General features: G+C 48.7%; 1 protein-coding gene across 1 annotated transcript; it reads left to right on the top strand.

The window, feature by feature from the left end:
• The first annotated feature begins 21 nt into the window (after positions 1 to 21).
• Positions 22 to 18,479, top strand: DNAJC7 (DnaJ heat shock protein family (Hsp40) member C7). The gene is made up of 14 exons (XM_063178907.1): positions 22 to 251; positions 7,653 to 7,741; positions 7,985 to 8,109; positions 8,196 to 8,309; positions 8,608 to 8,682; positions 10,535 to 10,653; positions 12,231 to 12,384; positions 13,826 to 13,990; positions 15,007 to 15,098; positions 16,545 to 16,618; positions 16,920 to 17,066; positions 17,246 to 17,398; positions 17,845 to 17,907; positions 18,177 to 18,479. The coding sequence occupies exons 1-14, from the start codon at positions 22 to 24 to the stop codon at positions 18,212 to 18,214; spliced, it is 1,638 nt and encodes a 545-aa protein (XP_063034977.1). The 3' UTR covers positions 18,215 to 18,479.
• The last annotated feature ends 829 nt before the right edge of the window (positions 18,480 to 19,308 follow it).

Raw genomic sequence — 19,308 nt, 5'->3', positions numbered from 1 at the left:
TCCCGGTACCGGCCCCTCCCGATGCCGCCGCCGCGCTCCTCCGCGGGCGCCCCCTGCCGGTCGGGCCCCGCCCCGCCCTACCGGCGGAGATCCCGCCCGTTCCGGCCCTCGCCCCGCCCCGCCCCGCCCCGGTCCGGCCCAGCCCCGCGCGGTAAGATGGCGGCGGCGGCGGCGGCTGAGGCCGAGTGCGATGTGGTCATGGCGGCGCCCGACGGGCCTGGCGAGACCGACAGCGACGAGGAGGCGCGCAGGTAGAGCGGCGGCCCGGGCGGGGAAAGGGCGGCCCCTGTCCCTGCCGGTGGGCGGGCCGCGGCCCGGCGGGGCTGCAGTGCCGCAGGGCCCGGGGCCGCGGTGCTCGGCAGGGCCGGGAGCGCGCCCGGGGACTGCGGTCGGTGCCGGCCCGGGCGGACCCCGCGGGCACAGCCCGGTGTGCAGGGCCGGCCGGCAGCGGCGGCGCTCCGCAGCGGGGCCCGGCGGGCCGTGACAGCCGCGGGCCGCGTGCGGCGGGGCCCGGGAGCCGCCGCCGGGTTTGCGGTGCGGTGCCGGTGTGTCCCGGTGAGCTCCCGGGATTAGAGCAGCCCCCCGTTACCGGGGTGCGCCAGCAATGCGGCTCGCCCCCGAGGCTACACACCCGCACCGGTGTCGGGCAGCGCGTCCTCCCCCTCGCTGAGCGGGGAAGGATTAAACTCGTGGGAAGGGGAGGCTCCAAACTCCTGAGCCCTTTGCTGCTCCGTCACCGCATTGCCCCGGTTCTGCTCCGTTTGAAATCTGTGGGTTCCGCTCCGTCCTGCCTTGCTGCGGGTAACGGGAGTGCTCCATCATCCCGGAGCTCCCGGTTTGTCCGGGCCGTGCCCCGGAGAGCTGCCAGTGTCACCTGAGGCAGGGCGAGGTGGGATCCCCACCTTTCCTGCCCATTTTCCTCTCAGGAGTGAGCGAGCTGTGGGAATGTCCCAGTCCTGGAAGCTCCGCTGGTTTTCCGTAGTGCCAGGTGCTGGGTTCATCCCCCTGGAAGGAAAGAGCTGTTCCTGGAGGAGCCCGAGGCGTTTGATCTGGAAGATGATTCAGTGGAACGAAGAAGAGGAAACAAAACCAAAAGTGACCTCTGAGGAGTGGTGGTTTCAGGCTCCCATTGATGGCTAGAGGGATTCCGTGGAATTGAGGCCTGAGGAGCCGCTCCCTGGGGAGATCCTGCTGAGCAGGAGAGGAGGAGCTGCTGAGGAGGCACTTGGGGTTGGCAGAGCACGGGCATCGCCCAGCCTGTGGGGCTGGGACGGGTCTGTGTGGGCACAGCACTCCTGCCCCTGGGCAAGCAAAATGTGCTCTTTGAAATGGTGGAAATTCAGAGGTAAAACCCTGGCTGAGGGCACAGCTGTCTGCAGGTAGTGACCTCCAGCTCCTTTCTCCCTTCCTGCTTTCCTTAGGTGCTATCACAATGTTTCTATTTCATGTTCTTTCGGGAATGTTGCACCTTTTCCTTGCTGAAATGGATCCATAAGGGCAGGAGCTGATTCCTTGGTGTTGCTCTGGGGGAACCAGCCCTGCTCATTCTGATTTCTTTGCAGTTCTGTACATTGCCCTCTTCCCTACCCCTGCCCTTTGTGTTTCACTGTGGTAGCTCAGTTGCTCTTGTGAAGATCAGAGCAATAACTGTTTGTATTGGGGAGTGGAGTTGGAGCCTCAGGAGGTGTCAGGTGTTTGTGAAACATCCCTGGCCAGGTAAGAGCTGGGTGAGCTTCACATGGGACACACTGATGTGGTGCAGCCTTTGGGGGTGTATCTGTGCTCACTCCCATAAAAATCAGCAAAAATAAAGGAAAACCTTTTCAGAATCCTTATGATAATTCAGCAATGAGGGTTCCATGTTCTGTTATTTCCATTTAGGAGTAACAGCGCAGCAGAATACGGGTACTTTGCTCAAGGACTCACCTTTGTCCAAATACACAATTCTGTTCCCTGTGGCTTAATAAAACTGGAAAGTTAGAAAACGAGCAAAAGGCGAGATGTGCATTTCAGAATGGCTGTAACTAATGCCCTGAAGCAGCTGCAGACATGCCAGAGGGCTCCCAGGATGTCCAGGGCACAGGAATGGAGTGTGGTCACAGGATAATTATTGTCTGCTGCTGCCTCATGGATTGTTGGGGTCCTGGCAGAAAGTGTTGATGTAATTGTGTTAATTTTATCCTTTAGTGCACCAGTGCTGAGCAGCTGATGAGCAGGACTGGGCCACCCCTAAAAACTCCCTTGTTTCTTTATTAATTTCAAAGGTTTCTCACCCATGGGAACAGTTTTTCCCTGCTCCCAGCTGCTTTGTGAGCTTGGGCCCCTGGAGCTTTGCCAGGGAGAATTTCCTTGTCATCTCCCTGGCACCTCTGGGTTCTGGCTCCCGTGCATGCTCCAGGCTGCATCTTTCTCCTCCTTCTTCAGCACTGGAGCATATGGAAGCTTTGCTTCCTTGAAAAACCTCCAGCTGCCAGGAAAATGCTGTTAGGAAATTGCAGAGCCTCTGTGGGGGCATCGACATTTCCCACAGCAAAGTGATGAGCATGGAGTGACCCACAGTGTCCTGGAGTTTCTGGGCCTGGCCGGGTCTGCAGGTGTTACCTGGAGTTTATCAGGTGTTGCTGAGCACCAAAAGGCTTTTCCAGGTGCATCTCGGTGGGTTTCCTCCAGGATAGATGTAATTTCTGGCCAGTTTTGGGGCAGCACTGGCAGGAGAGGGTGGATCACCTAAGGGGCACCAGGTCATTCTGGGATAACCTGGAAATGGCTTTCCTATTCCTGTTCTGCCTGTAAATGGGCACTTGGACTTCCCAGGTGATAAACCAGCCCATTTTATTCGTCTGGAATTATTTTATGATCTCCTGATCATACCAGAGGCAGCAGAAGGTACTCTGGTAATTATTTGCTTCCCTGTACATCTGCAGAGTATTTGAATATCTAACTTAGGCAGTTGCTTTATCCATTAGGGAAAGGTGATCCATACCTACAGTTTCACCCTATTTCTTTAACATGAAATGTGCTTTTTTGAGGTGAATAGTAATGTAGATGCAGTTTTTTTCCTATGGAATTCTTAAACTGGTTGGCTTCCTTCATTCTAAAGGAATTGCTTCCTTCAAAAAAAAAAAAAAAGCAGTCTTGGTCTGATTCTAGAGCCTTCCATGGATTTTCACAGGAGTTACACTGTGGCCCTGCCAGGCAGGATGGGGCCATTGCTGGGAATTAGGTTAATTCTGAGCTCTGGGAATTACATAACAGCACAATTAAAGCTGGGGCTCGCCTGCTCTTCTCACTCGTGGCTGCAGGGAAGGTTTGGGTCAATCCTTGCATTTCTTAGGGCGTATTTTGGTTCTTGTGGCTCTTTTGGCCTTCTGAGTTTGCCCTCGGTTATGGGGAACGTTCTGAGGGTTTGAGCACCTTGAGGGTTCAGGTTCAGCTCTGCTCTTGGGAGGCTCAAGGCAGCCCTTTGTTATATATTGTATATTTCCATGGGTGAAATATACACCTTGGCCCATCCATGTAGAGATTTGTGTGTCCACGCTCGGATTTCCGAGCTGGGGGCTGTGTTGAGTCTCTGCCACGGTGTCTGTGCGTTGGGGGGAGCTGATGTGCCAGGAATCAGCTCTGCTCTGCCCAGCAGGGCTCAGCAGCCTGTCACACACCAGTGTGTGTGACCACTGCCCTGTCCCAGTGCCCACACACCCTCTGGGGGAAGCATCTTTTTCCTAAAATCCAGCCCAACCCTCCCTCACCCAGCTCCAGCCACTCCCTGGGGTCACCAGAGAGAAGAGCTCAGTGCTTGCCCCTCATGGGGAAGTTGTAAATATATATTCCTTTATGTGTAATATATTCCTGTATATGTAAATATATATTCCTTTATGCCTAAATCCTCACTCAGTGTCAAACCTCACCTGAGGACAGGTCTCTAAAGTGCACTCTGTGTATCTTTCTGGCACGGGGAGTGTTTTGTTGCTCTTCCAAGTCCTGAAAGAAGGGAGGGGAGGGTATTGTATGTCCAGGGGCAAACATGATGGCTAATTTTAAGCTCTAGACATCTGCCTGCTGTAAACCGAATTGAGATCACCCAACTTATTTTACCCCAGTGGCTGAGTCACATCTGACAGCTGAGAATCTGGGTGGGATTTCACCCCCAAAAATGCCTGATAAAGGCACCATATCCTATTGATGGAAAATCGTCTGCAGGAACTGCACAAAATTGCCAGAGCATAGCAGGAAAGATTACTTGGTCAGGACAGGGTTTTGGAGACTTCCTTAAATGCTGGTTATTTTAGGGTTTTGCACTGTTTCATAATGGAGGCAGGCAGTGAAGTGGGAGTGAGGGTCAGGAGAGCTGGGACATGGTGACTCTGCCACCTGCCTAGGTGTTGGATTTCTGTCCCTAGTGGTATTGCCTTGGTGGGGATGTGCCAGCACACCTGGATCAAGATCTGCTGGCTTACAGATCCCTGAAGGTTCCCATGGCAGAAAATCAGGTGTCTGCAGGAGTCTCATGGGGAGCTGGAGTGGGAGGTGGAAGCCACGATCGGCACTCGAGCGGGGGCAGCGTGTGGAAGCTCTGAGGAGGAGGCAGGAGTTGTTAGGCAAGCGTGGGATTGTGTCACTGTGTGCAGGATGGCTTCTCCAGGAGCTGCTGTGCTGGGAACGAGCAGGGGCTGAGCTTGCACGGGGCACAGGGAGGAGAAGGAGCCTTGTGCTGGTTCCTCTCTCCATCCTCACAGCTCGGGCGTGCGCGGGAGCGGCAGCGCACGCAGCTGCTGCTCCGATTCCTCGGCCTCCAGCTGTGCCAGGAGAGGTTCAGCTTGGACATCAGGTGGAGTTTCTTCTCAGAAAGGGTTCTGTTCTTCTCAGACATCGCCCAGGGAGCAGTTGGAGTTCCCATCCCTGGAGGTGTTCAAGGAATGGCTGGACATGACACTCAGCGCTCTCTGGTCTGGTTGCCAAGGTGGTGATCAGAGTCTAAGATCTCGGAGGTTTTCTCCAACTCAAATGATTCCATGGTGGCAGGTTCTCTGAGTGACTGGGACCAAAGTACTTCAAGTATTAGAGATGCTGAGAAATGCCATAAAAGAGAAAAAAATAATTGCCTTGCTCACAAGAAGAGTCACTCCCACCAGCCTCTCCTGTGCCTGTGGGTGATGAAAGACAAGCTTCTTACCCAGCTCCTTGGTGCAGCTCCTCTGTGTTTCTGTGTCCAGCGTGGAGCAGCCCAGTGAAGACACCAGCCCTGTCACAAAGACACCCATTCAGCTGGGGGTGTGTTTCAGCAAAGCACGATTCTTCTTCAGTGTCAAAAGTAGCAAGTGGCGAGTGCAGGCCCCAGCAGCGCAGGAGGGAGAATGAGCTCATTCAGACCACAGCATCTGTTGGGCTGAAACAATCCCCAGTGAGATCAGGGGCTGCAGTTCTCCTTGTTGGAGCCAGAGCCATGGTAAACAAGGGCTGTGTGCTCTGGATGTCATCAGGGCACAGCAGGGCAGAGCTGCTCCTGTCCTGGTGCTGGAGCTCCAGCCCAGCCTGACAGCTCCAGCAGGTCCTTTGCTTTCATGCCGTGGAGGGGATTTGCTTTCCCAATCTTCTTTGGAGGTGATTTGCTTTCAAAATCTTCACTGGAGGTGATTTGCTTTTACAGTCTTCATTGGAGGTGATTTGCTTTCCCAATCTTCACTGGAGGTGATTTGCTTTCAAAAGCTTCATTGGAGGTGATTTGCTTTCACCATCCTCATGGTTAAGCCTTAGGCCATGTGAGCAGCAGAAATACCTGTGCTCTCCTTTCTGCCACTGTCACCCCAGGCACTGTGACTTGTTGATACATTGATCTGTATTAAAATGCTCGAAAGGAAAACAGACCAATAAAAAAGAGTAGAAAACAGTAATCTCTGTGTGGGAGTGTTTCTCTGGCATCTCAAAGTGCCGGTGCTTTCTGAAAATTGGGAGAAAGAAAACATAACCCTGGCAAAACCAATTTTCCCAGCAGTTTGTGGCAGATGGGGTGCTCTGGCAGCCAGCCTTTAGCTGTGTGTATTTGATGGTAATTCCTCATGACAGGACAGGTAAAATGGATAAAAGAACTCATGATTCAGCTCAGTGTGCTGGACAGGTTGTGGTGGTGACTCAGGTGAGTTCTACCATTAAGATTGTTCACCCATTTCTGTGGACTGTACAACACAGGCCTGAGGGAAGGAGCTTTCATAGGATCTCTGATTTTCTTTTCTGTTTGTGATTACAGAAACAAGAGGACAGTGAAACTTTACTGCCCAGGTTCCAAAAGTGCACAAGTGCTGGGTGGTTTTTCCACTGTGTTCAGATATTTGATCTGTAATATTCAAAACAGGTGGTTGTGTTTGGGAACATTTTAATCATGCAGAGTTTGCATCCTGGTGCTTGTGATATGGATCCATCCCACAGGCACATCGGTGTGGCTGGGAGAGTGCAGCTCTGCTGGGTGCTGGCTCCTGAGGAAAAGCCAGGCTGCAGCACCTGCCTCAGGTGTGATGCTGGGAGGGCTGGGGCAGAGCAGGGATGGCAGTTTCCCATCTCTTCATCATTTTCTGGAGCAGGAATGGGAGGAGCTGACCCAGGAGCCAGGACAAGGCCCTTGGGGGGCAGTGGGTGTGTGCTACCTCTTGCTCTGCCCCAGTTCTTACCCAGCTCATCCCCTCCCAGGGTTTAACTCCCACAGGGCTGTGGCTGGACTCAGCTGGGGTGTAGCACACAGCAATACTTAAAACTGAAAGTGAAGAGCACATTTCCCAGCTCCCAGTGTCCATTGTTCTGCCAGCTGGGAAATCTGTGATGGCTCAGTGAAAACAAGCCCTGCATGAGGTGGTTGTGTGGGAATGGCCAATGGCAGCCTGAGCAAGGCTGAAAACATGGGAACTTGTTCCAACACAATTGCCTTTGTTCTCTCCCAGGTCAGCCTGCTGAGCACTGCTCACATTTGCTGTTCCATCTCTGTGGTGTGCTCTCCCTCTTGCCCTGTGCAGGTGAAAGGCTGGAGGGACATGAGGGAAGGGAAGGGCATTGCTTTCCCTCAGGGGAAGCTTTGCTTTCGAGAGTTTAAGGGAAGCTGCTTCAAACCATATGTTGTGTGTTTTTAAATGTCCCAAACTGTCTCTGCAAATGCTTGCTCTTGAGTGTGAGGACTATTTCTAGACCTGTTGCCAAGGCAGTGCCAGGCTTCTGTTGCAGGCTTGTACCCATATTTCTCTGATTTAGCTGTCTTTTGAATGTGGAAATTGTTCTTGGCTCTGGTTTATAAGTATGTGGGACTCCTGAAAGAGGCAGCACTGTCTCTTTTGTTCTGAGGTGCAGCCCCTTGCAGGAGGGGGCTGTTGGATGAAATCCCTATCGTGGAGTTCTGCTGGACACTGAGGGGACTCAAAGGTGCCTTTAGGCTTCTCTGGCATCCCTGTAAAATTTGGCCAGGAAATATCCCTGACTATCCCAGGTGGAGTAGCTGGGAGCCAGCAGGAAATGGGGTGTGCCGGGCAGTGTGTGCTGAGGAGATCTCAGGAGAACCAGCTTCAATTTGGAGCATTAAACAGTTATACTGCATGGGGGTCAAATGTTTGTCATGGTCACAATCTGTGTGGTGCCCAGTTCTTCTGAAAATGTGCTGTTTTGCTTCCTTTCAGAGAAGCAGAAGCATTCAAGGAGCAGGGAAATGCATACTATGCCAAGAAAGATTACAACGAAGCGTTCAACTACTACACAAAAGCCATAGGTGAGGACAGCTGATAATATCAATCTTTACTCAACACCATGTCTAAAACTGGAGCTTGTTGCTGGTTTCAAACACACCAGTGGGGTTTCTGACAGCACATGCTGAAGGAAAACCTCTTGCCTGCTTTAATTACCTTGGGAAATGTCACCGGATCGATAATGCCAGTCAGGGCCAATGTTCTTAAGTGCCACAGATTGTGCAGCTGCTGCATTACACTGCTAATGAGTCTTGCATTTTCTCCAGACACGTGTCCCAATAATGCCAGTTATTATGGGAACAGAGCTGCCACGCTCATGATGCTGGGGAGGTTCCGAGAAGCGCTGGAGGATGCTCAGCAGTCAGTCAGGTTGGACGACAGCTTTGTACGGGTACGTGGAGAGCTTCAGGCACCTCTTTCAGCCCCTTCTCTGCACCTGTCACAGCTCTTGCAGATCCCTTTTCCCTGTGTTCCCAGGGCCACCTCCGGGAAGGGAAGTGCCACCTTTCCCTAGGGAATGCCATGGCTGCCAGCCGCTGCTTTCAACGAGTTCTAGAACTGGATCATAAAAATACCCAGGCACAGCAGGAGGTAAGGGGATCTCCAGATTGAATTGTCCCCAGGAGCTGGCCAAAGGAGAAATGGAGAGTGGTACAAGGCAGCTGGCCTTGTGTCTCTTCCACAGGGTACATTTTCCTGGACTCTCAGTTCAGTCACTTTATTTCAAACTGATTTTAATGCTGGCAAAAGCATTCATGTCATCTGCAGTATTGGTCCGTGGTCTGCAGTAGTTTTGGCTCTGGCATTCAGGGATTGGCTTTTCAAATGCTGCTTGGTGGCATTTCAGAGCAGACACTGTCCTGCAGCACTGGTGTGTTCTGTCTTTCAGCTGAAGAATGCCACGACTGTGCTTGAGTATGAAAAAATAGCTGAAGTGGATTTTGAGAAACGGGATTTCAGGAAGGTGAGATTAACTTGTTTGCTGTGGCCTTATCTAAAAACTCTGGGGTGTTTGACATGGCCCAGGCAGGTGTGTGGCTGTTTCCTGGCTGGGTGTTTGGGAGGTGCTGTGCCACATCTGTTGGAGCAGGGCTGGCTGGTGAATTGTTCAGCTCTGGAAGTGGCAAAGCTCGTGCTCCCTGAGCAATGACAAATGAGGAGGTGACTGGCTCAGGCCAACCCTCTGTCACTGTTTGCTTTGCAGGGTGAGTGGAGTCATGATTGAGCTATTTGAGACAGATTTTGTCAGCAGCAGCATTTGATCACACTTTGCTCCTGAAATGCATATCCAGAATTCTTTCTCAACTCTTTGAAAGAAAAAAATTTTAAAAAAGACATGCTGTGTGCCAGTGAGGGTCATACAAGGAGGAATGCAGATCTGCATGGGCCATTCTCCTTACAGCTTCCAAATCTTTCTTCCCAAGGATTGTAACAGGATGCAGCTGGTACTGAGCTGATAGAACAAGAAATGACAGCATGAAATCTGAAAGGCACCAAGCACTTCTCATGCAACTGTTTCTGTGCAATGGATGCATGTAAGGCTCAGATTTATCCCAGAAAAGAGATTGTCCAGTACATTGAGCTCATTGTTCAGGTCACTCTTAGGCTAAGCTCAAGATTTTGGAAGGGTAAATCCCAGCTTTGTATCACCTGTTTCTGAGGAGCAAATGGGATTTGTGATCAATCTGAATTTCCTGTGTAGGAATTGCCCTGCCTGGGCGTGTGCATCTGTCCCTCACTTCCCCAGTCCCACTTCACTGACATGAAACTTGATCTTTGTTTCTGGAGAGCTGCTCCTGCCTCACCCAGGAGCCCTTGGCTCTGGCAGGGCCGTGATGTCACGGGCTGAGGAGCAGATGAACCTTGGGGAACAATGCCCTGTTCTTGCACAGATGTCCCCACCAGAGTGCAGGCATGGAAAAGACCCATTAGCTCACCCTGCCCATGGCTGGCAGGCCAGTGGAAGATCAGTCCTTGTACTGTACTTTTTTGTGTTTTGTCCAGTCCAAACTGTCTCAGTCTATTGAATTGCTGTCCCTCCCCACATGGCTTTATACTGCAGGAAACAGGGACAGGATTGTCCTTCTTGGCCCTTTCTTTGGGGCTTGCAGTTTAGGAGGGTTAAAGGGATGAACTTCCTACAGGTGTTTCTTGAGTCTCGTGCAGTGCTCTGTCACAGTAACACAGCAGGTGCCTCAGATCTTGGCACACAAAGAACAACCTTTGAAAAAGGTATGTGCTTTGAAAAACATATCAGGAAAATAGCACAACCTCTGAAAAAAGTATGCACTTCAAAAAGCATAACAGGAAAATAGCAAAACCTTTGGCAGAGGTATGCACTTTGAAAAGCATAACAGGAAAATGGCAAAACCTCTGAAAAAGGTATGCACTTTGAAAAACATATCAGGAAAATACTAAAACCTTTGAAAAAGGTATGCACTTTAAAAAGCATATCAGGAAAGCAGCACAACCTTACAAAAAAGTATGCAGTTTGAAAAACATATCAGGAAAATTTTCCAATTCAATGTGTCTCCAGCATTGGAAATTGGAAAAGAAAATCCTGGATGGAAACACAGAAAGAGCAGTGAGGTTTTCCCAGATTCTTCACACCTGAAGTCATGGTGCAGAGTTTGTTCTCTGTGTGGCGTTCACTCTCTTGCGTGTGATGTTGTAGCTTAGGAAACTTGAAGAAGCAGTGGAGATGGGTGTCTGCACTCACCTTCCTGATCAATCACAAACCTCAAGCATGGGCCAGCAGTTCAGAGCAGGCCCTTGGCCCTTTGCTGTGCTCAGGGCTGTGGTTTCTCCCACCCCAGGTTGTGTTTTGCATGGATCGTGCTCTGGAGTTCGCTCCCGCCTGTCACCGCTTCAAAATCCTCAAGGCCGAGTGTTTGGCACTGCTGGGCCGGTACCCCGAGGCACAGTCTGTGGCCAGGTGAGTGTCTGAGGGCTGGGCATGAGGGGCACCTGCTGGGCAGTCCTGGCTCCATGCCTGCAATAAGTGAGGGAATAGAAAATACAAATATTCCTTAGTGTGTGGTGGAGTTCGCAGGGGTCACGGGATGAGGGAAGAGATGAGAATCTTGACTCCATGTTTCAGAAGGCTGATTTGTTATGATACCTATTATATTAAAATAAAATTATATATTAAAGCTATACTAAAAGAATAGAAGAAAAGGATTTCATCAGAAGGCTAGAAAGGAAAGGAATGGAGTGATAATAAAATCTTGTGACTGACCAGAGAATCTGAGACAGATGGACTGGGATTGGCCATTAATTAAAAACAACCACATGAGACCAATCAAAGATGCACCTGTTGCATTCCACAGCAGCAGATAATCATTGTTTTGCTTTTCCTCTAAAGCTTCTCAGGAGAAAAATCCTGTCAAAAGGATTTTTCATTAAATATGTCCATGACACTTAGTGCACATTATGGGAAATGGATTTGTAGAGAACTTTTAGGGCTTGACAAAAGTTTCCATCCACATGGAGGCTTTGAGACAAGAAATGCTGAGAAACTGTAAAAACTTTGAGACAGATGCTGGTGAGAGAGAAATGGAGTTAGAAAAAAGTTTCAAAAGATGGCCTTGCAAATAAGACTGGATACTTTGGAGAAATAGAACTATGAAAGATGCATTGTAGTAGGAGCCATGAGGAGTAATTTTAGATGACTGGCTTTAAGGCATTTACAGCATGGTGTGGCAAAAGCTGATAGGCCAAGAAACACTTGTAATATATTGTAATTAGGAAATAATTGGCTTCTCATTGTGGTTATGTGAATTATAACAGCTGTATTGTCTCACCCTTCACATGAAAATAAAATAAATAAAATTAAAAATTCTAAATGCCTTGCAGTTGCCCCATCTCTGAGTCAGGGAAAGGGCATTGTCCAACAAATGTTGTGATGAGAAGGGAGTGTGTGAATTTATCCCCATAAATCTTCCTAGGAAGCTGCATCCAGACCCCATTCACAGTCAGCCGTCCTGCTCAAGGAGGCTTCTTTACCTTACCTTTACCACAGACTTGTTAAAATAACTGGGCACTGTCACTGTCATATTTTCTGAAAAATCCTTTTTGCCCAGGATTCTTCTCCTGAGAAGCTGAGAAGCCTCAGAGAAAAAGGAACACAATATTATCTCATCTGCTTCTCCTGTGTTTTGCTGCTTTGGAATGTGATTGGAGATTGTTTATCCAACATGTGAATTGTTTTGACTTAATGGCCAGTCGGGGTCTCTGGAGAGAGTAATGGGTTTTTCATTAGTATCTTGTTAAGCCTTCTGTCTGTATCCTTTCTCTATTCTTTAGTATAGTTTTAGTATATAATTCTTTAATGTAATATAAAATAATAAATCAGCCTTCTAAGGACACGGAGTCACATTCCTTCATTCCTCCTCCAACGGGGTGCCCAGAAAACACCACAGGGAGGTATTTTCTCAGTGGAGGGAGGTTCTTGTGGATGTCAGGAGGCAGCAGGAGCAGGGAAGATGTCCTTTATTTATTTCTGTGTTGCAGTGACATCCTGAGGATGGACTCCACCAACGCCGACGCGCTCTACGTGCGCGGGCTGTGCCTGTACTACGAGGACTGCATCGAGAAGGCCGTGCAGTTCTTTGTGCAGGCCCTCAGGATGGCCCCTGACCATGAGAAGGCCTGTCTTGCCTGCAGGGTAAGTGGTGAAAATGGGGCTGTAAAATCACCAGGATTTGGGTTTTTTTAAACTCAACACATAGTTTGGTTCTGCTGGATCAATCCCTTCTCCCTCCCTCATTGTTGCCTTTCTGCTGGATCAGTCCCTTCTCCCTCCCTCATCCATGAAAAACCCAGCAGGCAAGACAGGCTAAGTGATGGAAATGGGGCTGTAAAATCACCAGGATTTGGGTTTTTTTAAACTCAACACATAGTTTGGTTCTGCTGGATCAATCCCTTCTCCCTCCATCATCCATGAGAAGGCTTGTCTTGCCTGCTGGGTAAGTGCTGGAGATAGGGCTGTAAAATCACCAGGATTTGGGTTTTTTAAAACTCAACACATAGTTTGGTTCTGCTGGATCAATCCCTTCTCCCTCCATCATCATTGGCTGTCACTGTCATATTTTCTGGAAAAATGCCTTCACCAGGATTTCTTCTCCTGGGAAGATGAGAAGCCTCAGAGAAAAATGAAAGCAGTAATTACCTGATTGCTTCTCCTGTGTTTTGCTGCTTTGGAATGTGGGTTGGAGATTGTTTATCCAACAGGTGGTTGTTTGATTGGTTTCATGTGAATTGTTTTAACTTAATGACAAATCACAGCTCAGCTTTGTCAGGGCTCTGGAAGCAGGCACAAGTGTTTTATTATATCTTGTTAAGCCTTCTGTCTATATCCTTTCTTTATTCTTTAGTATAGGTTTAGTATAGTATTCTATAATATGATATGATAATAAATTAGCCTTCTAACAACATGGAGTCAGATTCTCAATTCCTCCTTTGTCCTGGAGACCCAGCAAATACTGCAATTGGCTTTCCCAGATCTCCAGGAGCAGGCAGCGTGTCCAACCCTTCCCAAAGACAGCCAGCTGCTGCCTCAGATAAAGCCAAGCTCTTAAAAACTGTTTCTTAGCAGATTGGGATATTTTGAAGCACTCTTTGATCCCTGGTCAGACAGAGCAATAAAACCAAATAAATTGGTTTTAAAGGAACTCCTGACTTTCAGGTCCAATATCCAGGCCAATACCCTGACTTTCATTTAACACTGTTCCTCTGTGTTTCTCCTTCCCTGGTGTAGTTCTTTGACTGACTTTAAATCTGTTCATATGCTCTCAAAAAGTGAACTTCTGGTCCTTTTATTTTAATCCATAAATTTACTGCACTGTCATGTTCTCTCCTTAAAAATCAGGCAGCCTTTTTCCTATGGAGGATGCCTGGAGCTGGCACTGGCTGTTCCTTAGTGCTTCTCTTGGGGGAAAGGCAAAGTGAGATCATTTCAGCTGCAAGGCTGTGATTTGTATCCTGCAGCAGTGTGTGAAACCAGAGTAGAAAAGCAGTGAAATCAGTGTCTGAGGGCCCTTGTCTGGCAGAACAAGGTGCTTGGCCACCCTGACCTCGTGTCCTTACCCAGGTGTGTCTCCTTTCAGAATGCCAAAGCACTTAAAGCGAAGAAGGAAGATGGGAATAAAGCATTCAAGAAAGGCAACTACAAACTAGCGTATGAACTGTACACAGAGGCACTAGGAATAGACCCAAATAATATCAAAACAAATGCCAAACTCTACTGCAACAGGGGGACTGTTAATTCAAAGGTAAGAGGTGTTCTGTGGCAGGTGTTTGTTTCCAAATCCCTCAGCATGGCAGTGAGAAACCACAGATGAGTTATTCTGGAGAGCACAGGCTCCCCTGGCTGCTGGGCAGCTGCATCTCTGAGGCCATGGGCAGTGTTTCAGGCCTTTGTGCCTGCACAACACTTGGAGCAGTTCCCAACAGGCAGCAGAAACAACTCCTGCAGAAACAAAACTCAAATACTTGGGCTGCATTGAGTGGGAGGGAGAGGAGGGACGTGCTTCAGCCTTATCTTAGTCAGCAAAAAGCAGCCCTGTCTCTGTTTGTTTCCTTCCCAGGAATGAACAGATTTATTTTCCTGTTCTTTTTTGTAAATCATGCCTTGCTTTGTGTTTTTATGTTTTAAACAAAGAAAAAAAGACCTAATTTAAAGCCTCGTGACACTTTGCTGTTGAATTTTAGTGCTGCACTATCCAGAGAAACAGATGTGACAGTGCTCCCAATTCCCACCCTGTGTCCTCTGGGCATTTTTCTTCCTCAGCTGCCTCAATGTTGGTGGTGCTTCCCCAGACACCCCCACTTGGTCAAGAGACTGTTCCCAAAACCTGGGAAGTGGGATGAGCTGGAGGCCCACATAATGCATGTCTGACATGTTTGTGTCTGAAAACAAACAACACTTTTTCTAAAAGATTTCTTATAAATATTTCTAAACTTTAAATATTTTTAGGTTTATCTTCCTGCCCAGGAATTAGTTTGGACACAGAATTGGGGTTGTTATCAGGAAGGCCCTTGGTTTTGAGTGCATTTCTTACACAGAAACACCACACAGCTCTGCCATGTCACTGGCCAAGCCTCTGATGGTTTTTTTTCCCCCAGTGAACAAAAGCTCTGTGTTTGTGAGAAATTAGAAAAAAAAAAAAAAAAACTTAGAGACAGAGAAAACAGTGAGATTTTCCCAGGTTCTTCACACTTTCCTTAGCCTGGGGTGATGGTGCAGAGTTTGTGTGTGGGGGGTTCACTCTTGTGTGTGATGCTGCAGCTTAGGAAACTCGAGGAAGCGATCGACGACTGCACGAACGCGGTGAAGCTGGATGACACCTATGTCAAAGCCTACCTGAGGAGGGCACAGTGGTGAGTGCACCTTGGCCCTGGGCACCTGTGGGGGCAGCTCTGAGGGACAGGATCACAAATCTGGAGCTTGACTGAATAGCAGGGCCTCACCCCCGAATTTATTCCTCTTCCTCCTTATGGTGTTGAGGAGATGGGGATGGCTCTCCCTGGCCTCTCCTGCCTGCCTGCATCTGGCACTGCCTCTTGATTTATGGCATCATTTAGATTGGAAAAGACCTCCAAAATCCTGCAGGCTAAGTGGTGGAGATGGGGCTGTAAAATTGCCAGGATCTGGGTTTTTTAAACTCAATATGTAGTTTGGTTCTGCTGGATCAATCCCTTCTCCCTCCCTCATCATTGCCTTTCATCTGGATCAGTCTCTTCTCCCTCCATCATCCACAAGAAGGCCTGTCTTGCCTGCAGGGTAAGTGGTGGAGATGGGGCTGTAAAATCACCAGGATTTGGGTTTTTTAAACCCAACACATAGTTTGGTTCTTCTGGATCAATCCCTTCTCCCTCCATCATCCATGAGAAACCCAGCAGGCAAGACAGGCTATAAGTGGTGAAAATGGGGCTGTAAAATCATCAGGTTCTGGGCTTTTTTAAACTCAATAAATAGTTTGGTTCTGCTGAATCAATCCCTTCTCCCTCCCTCATCACTGCCTGGTGCAAAGGGACCAACCTTTCACCAGTTTCCATCTTACCAAGTAGACCAGAGCACTGAGTACCACATCCAGTTGTTCCATGAACATCTCCTGCAATGGGTGATGTTCCCATGGTGGCTCCACCACCTCCCTGGGCAACCAGTTTCAATCCTGACCACCCTTTCAGTAGAGAAATTTTTCCTTATGTCTGATCTGAACAGGATTTAGGGAGGATTTATTCTAAGATTTGACTCAACTTACTGTGTTTATAGACACTGACTGTTTATAGGTTTTCTGTGCCATGGAGCCCCTCTCTCTCCGTGTCTGCAAATTTACAGTGGTTGGAAAAGAGATTGAAAAAGACCTTCAGGATCAATCTTTTCCAGCCTCCCATCTCTGTAATTGCTGAGTTGGTAATGTGTGAGTAAGGTTGAGGAGTGACAGACAGACATGTGTCCCTCAGAGGTGCCAGGATTGTCACTCCTGACCAGCACTGCCAGTGTGCAGCTCTGTGCCAGCCCTGACCCTGCACCAGCTTCCTGTTCCTCAAGCTGGCTGGGATCAGTTCCTGCAGCTGGATGTTGGAATTACCAGGCTGTTAAAGCACAACTTTTGCTGCCAAAGGAGTTTTCAGTGTCCCCTTGGAGCCCAGAGTGCAGGTTCCTGTGACAGGCTTTCCCACAAGTGTCAGGGCTCCTCTGAGGTCTGACCTGCTGCAGTCCAGAGCATTTCCCTTAACCCACATCCACCCACACAGCCTTTACTGAGCCCCTTCTGATGTTCCTGTGAGGGACACCTTGGCCACCTGTGCTTCTTTCCACAGTTACATGGACACAGAGCAATATGAAGATGCTGTAAGAGACTATGAGAAGGTTTATCAGACAGAGAAAACAAAAGGTGAGCACAAAAGCACTCTGTGTGTGTGTGTGTGCACAGATTTCCCTGAATTGGCAATTTTTTTTGTTGTCCCCAGCAGGACAATTTGGAAAAGCCCTCAGAACCACTGGAAATCCCTGTCTGTGGTCTGGTTTTTCCCCCAGCTCTGAATGAGATAATTCAGAAGTGATAATTCACCTTGTGTGTGGGTTCAGAGTGTCTGGTTTTGCTTCTTGTCTTGACTGTCCCCTTGCATTTTGAGTGTCCTGAAGTACAAGGGATGGGAATAATTCCTCCCCTCTGGTGTTGTTCTCCTTTCCAGAACACAAGCAGCTCCTAAAGAATGCACAGGTGGAACTGAAAAAGAGCAAAAGGAAAGACTACTACAAAATCCTGGGGGTGAACAAAAATGCCTCAGAAGATGAGATCAAGAAAGCTTACAGGAAAAGAGCACTAATGCACCATCCAGGTACCCCCTGCAGTCCCTGTGCAGCCAGCCCTGAGGCAGAAATGGGTGTGGATAGAGGGAATTCCTGGGAATTAGCAGCTCTGAGCCCACAGATCTGGAGCAGGAGCTTGGGAGTGTTTAACACTATCCATTTGCACTGAAAATTAAAAGTTTTTTCCTGCTTGTTTGTGCATCCCCAGACAGACACAGTGGAGCAAGTGCAGAGGTACAGAAGGAAGAAGAGAAGAAATTTAAGGAGGTTGGTGAAGCCTTCACCATCCTGTCAGATCCCAAGAAGAAGGCTCGCTATGACAGTGGGCAGGACTTGGAGGAGGATGGATTAAACATGGGAGGTCAGTGCTCTTTACAACCCTCTGCCAGGGCAGCCTTGAACCCTTTAGAGTCTGCCTTACCCCTAGAGCAAGCCTGCTGCTGGGAATGGTTCCATGAATTGATTTGGTTTAGTCCCTTACAAAAAGTTGGGATGAACTGAGTGATTCTAGCTGGGAGCAGCTGGGGCACTGGTGGGTGTTGGCTCAGCTGGTGGGCAGAAATCTGTCACAGAATGTGGGAAATAGTGTCATTGTGAGTCCCTAAATGCTGCTTATGCAGATCCTTGGGCTGGCCCACGGCAGGTTCTCTCTGCTTTACCTGTTTGTGGTCACTGCATGGCCCTGGAGCCAGCCCTGAGTCCTCTTCTGAGACACTCTGGAGCCTCAGTGAGCTGACAGCTCCTGAACTGAGGGAATGTGATGGTTATTTAGCTGTGCAACTCATGAATTCCTTCTCTTCCCTGTAGAATTTGATCCAAACAACATCTTCAAGGCCTTCTTCAGCGGGCCAGGGGGCTTCAGCTTTGAAGGTGGGTGAGATGTTCTCCTCCCAGCCTGGAATTGTGAGTACACAGATCCTGGGGCTCCCAGTGGATGTGCTGCTTGAGGAGAGCATTTGGCTGTTGCACAAATCTCTTTCCAAGTCCTGCCTGCTGTCTCAGCTGATTCTTCTGGGTTCCAAACCCCAAACTTGGGGACTCTTCATTTTGGAGCTGTGACCTTGGCCATCCACATGCTGCTTAGGTTTGCACCTATTGGGATTTGAAAAGTCCTGATTATTTTCCATTTTCTTTTTCAGCTTCTGGGCCTGGTAATTTCTTTTTCCAGTTTGGCTAAGAAGCAAACAAACACAAATCAAACCACACATACCTGATCTGCTTCTTTTAACCTCGAGTATGGACAGCCCCAGACTCCTCCTCCATCACGTCTCGTTGTCCTTTAGAGCAGTTTCATTTCTGGGTTGGAGCCTCTGTTTGTGTGTTGTGTGTGTGAAGAGGAAACCAGCTCGGGAGGGGAAGGCTTGTGAATTTTGTTTTACTGTTTAACTTTATTAAAAAAGAAAAATTGAAAAAAATAAAAGCTTTGAATCTTTTGGTCCCTCCATGCTGGCCCGTGCTTTCAGCTGCTTCTGCCCCTCAACACAGAGGATTTCCTGGAATCTTCCCAGAATCTCCACATGTGTGAGGGAGAAAGAATTCCTGGTTTGTTTCTGGTTGCTTCCAAAGCAGCATGTCCAAGGTTTGGAGTAACTTGTAAGTTATCTTAATCTTTTGGAAATACTGCCAAGGCTCAATCCAGTTTTGTACAATCCCATTTCACCTGCAAGCCTGGCTTCTTCGCTCTTTTTATTTCTGGTTTTTTGTTTTTTTTTTTTCCATGGTTCTCCCAGCAAGGCCCATTTGGGCATTAAACTTCTGTGATAACATGTGAGCTTACAATTCTGTATCAGAGAAATGCTGCTTAGAGTTCCAAGAGCAGCTTATGTGAGAATTCCCTGTGATGCAGCTGGAATTAAGGGCTTTGTGTTCCCAAGATTGTCCTGTTTAAGGGAATTTTGAATTTGCTCTGGGCTGAATTCCTTCACTGTACTTTTTTAAATTAATCCACTTGAATATTTTATATTTGTGCTAAACTTGATTTTTGTTGAGCTTGATGTGTGATTTCCTGTCACTGATCCATGCCATGGGTGAGTCTTTCAGTGCCAGGTGAATTCCAGGCAGGGATGGTGGGTGGTGTGGGATGTGCAGTGTTTAGTTATCCTGGCTGTGTGGTTTTCCTCTGGCAGTGATTCACTCCTCCAAAGCAGCAAGAAAATGCAAAGTCCAGCTCTGAGCTGGCAGTCTGTGCTTTCCTCTTGTGCAGTGTCAGGGCAGGAGCTGGAGGGATGGATGAGCTGTGTCCTGCTGGCTTTGGTGTGGGGCACTGCCTGG

This window comes from Melospiza melodia, chromosome 30 (assembly GCF_035770615.1).
Source record: "Melospiza melodia melodia isolate bMelMel2 chromosome 30, bMelMel2.pri, whole genome shotgun sequence".
NCBI lineage: Eukaryota > Metazoa > Chordata > Aves > Passeriformes > Passerellidae > Melospiza > Melospiza melodia.
The sequence above is the reverse complement of the archived record's forward strand: the minus strand, read 5'-3'. Positions and strand labels throughout refer to the sequence as shown.

Excerpts from the sequence above, each read along its gene's own strand:
- DNAJC7 (XM_063178907.1), top strand. The coding sequence starts at position 22 with ATGCCGCCGCCGCGCTCCTCCGCGGGCGCCCCCTGCCGGTCGGGCCCC. Across the intron at positions 13,991-15,006 it reads GGGGGACTGTTAATTCAAAG|CTTAGGAAACTCGAGGAAGC; the intron begins GTAAGAGGTGTT and ends GTGATGCTGCAG. Across the intron at positions 17,067-17,245 it reads AGCACTAATGCACCATCCAG|ACAGACACAGTGGAGCAAGT; the intron begins GTACCCCCTGCA and ends GTGCATCCCCAG.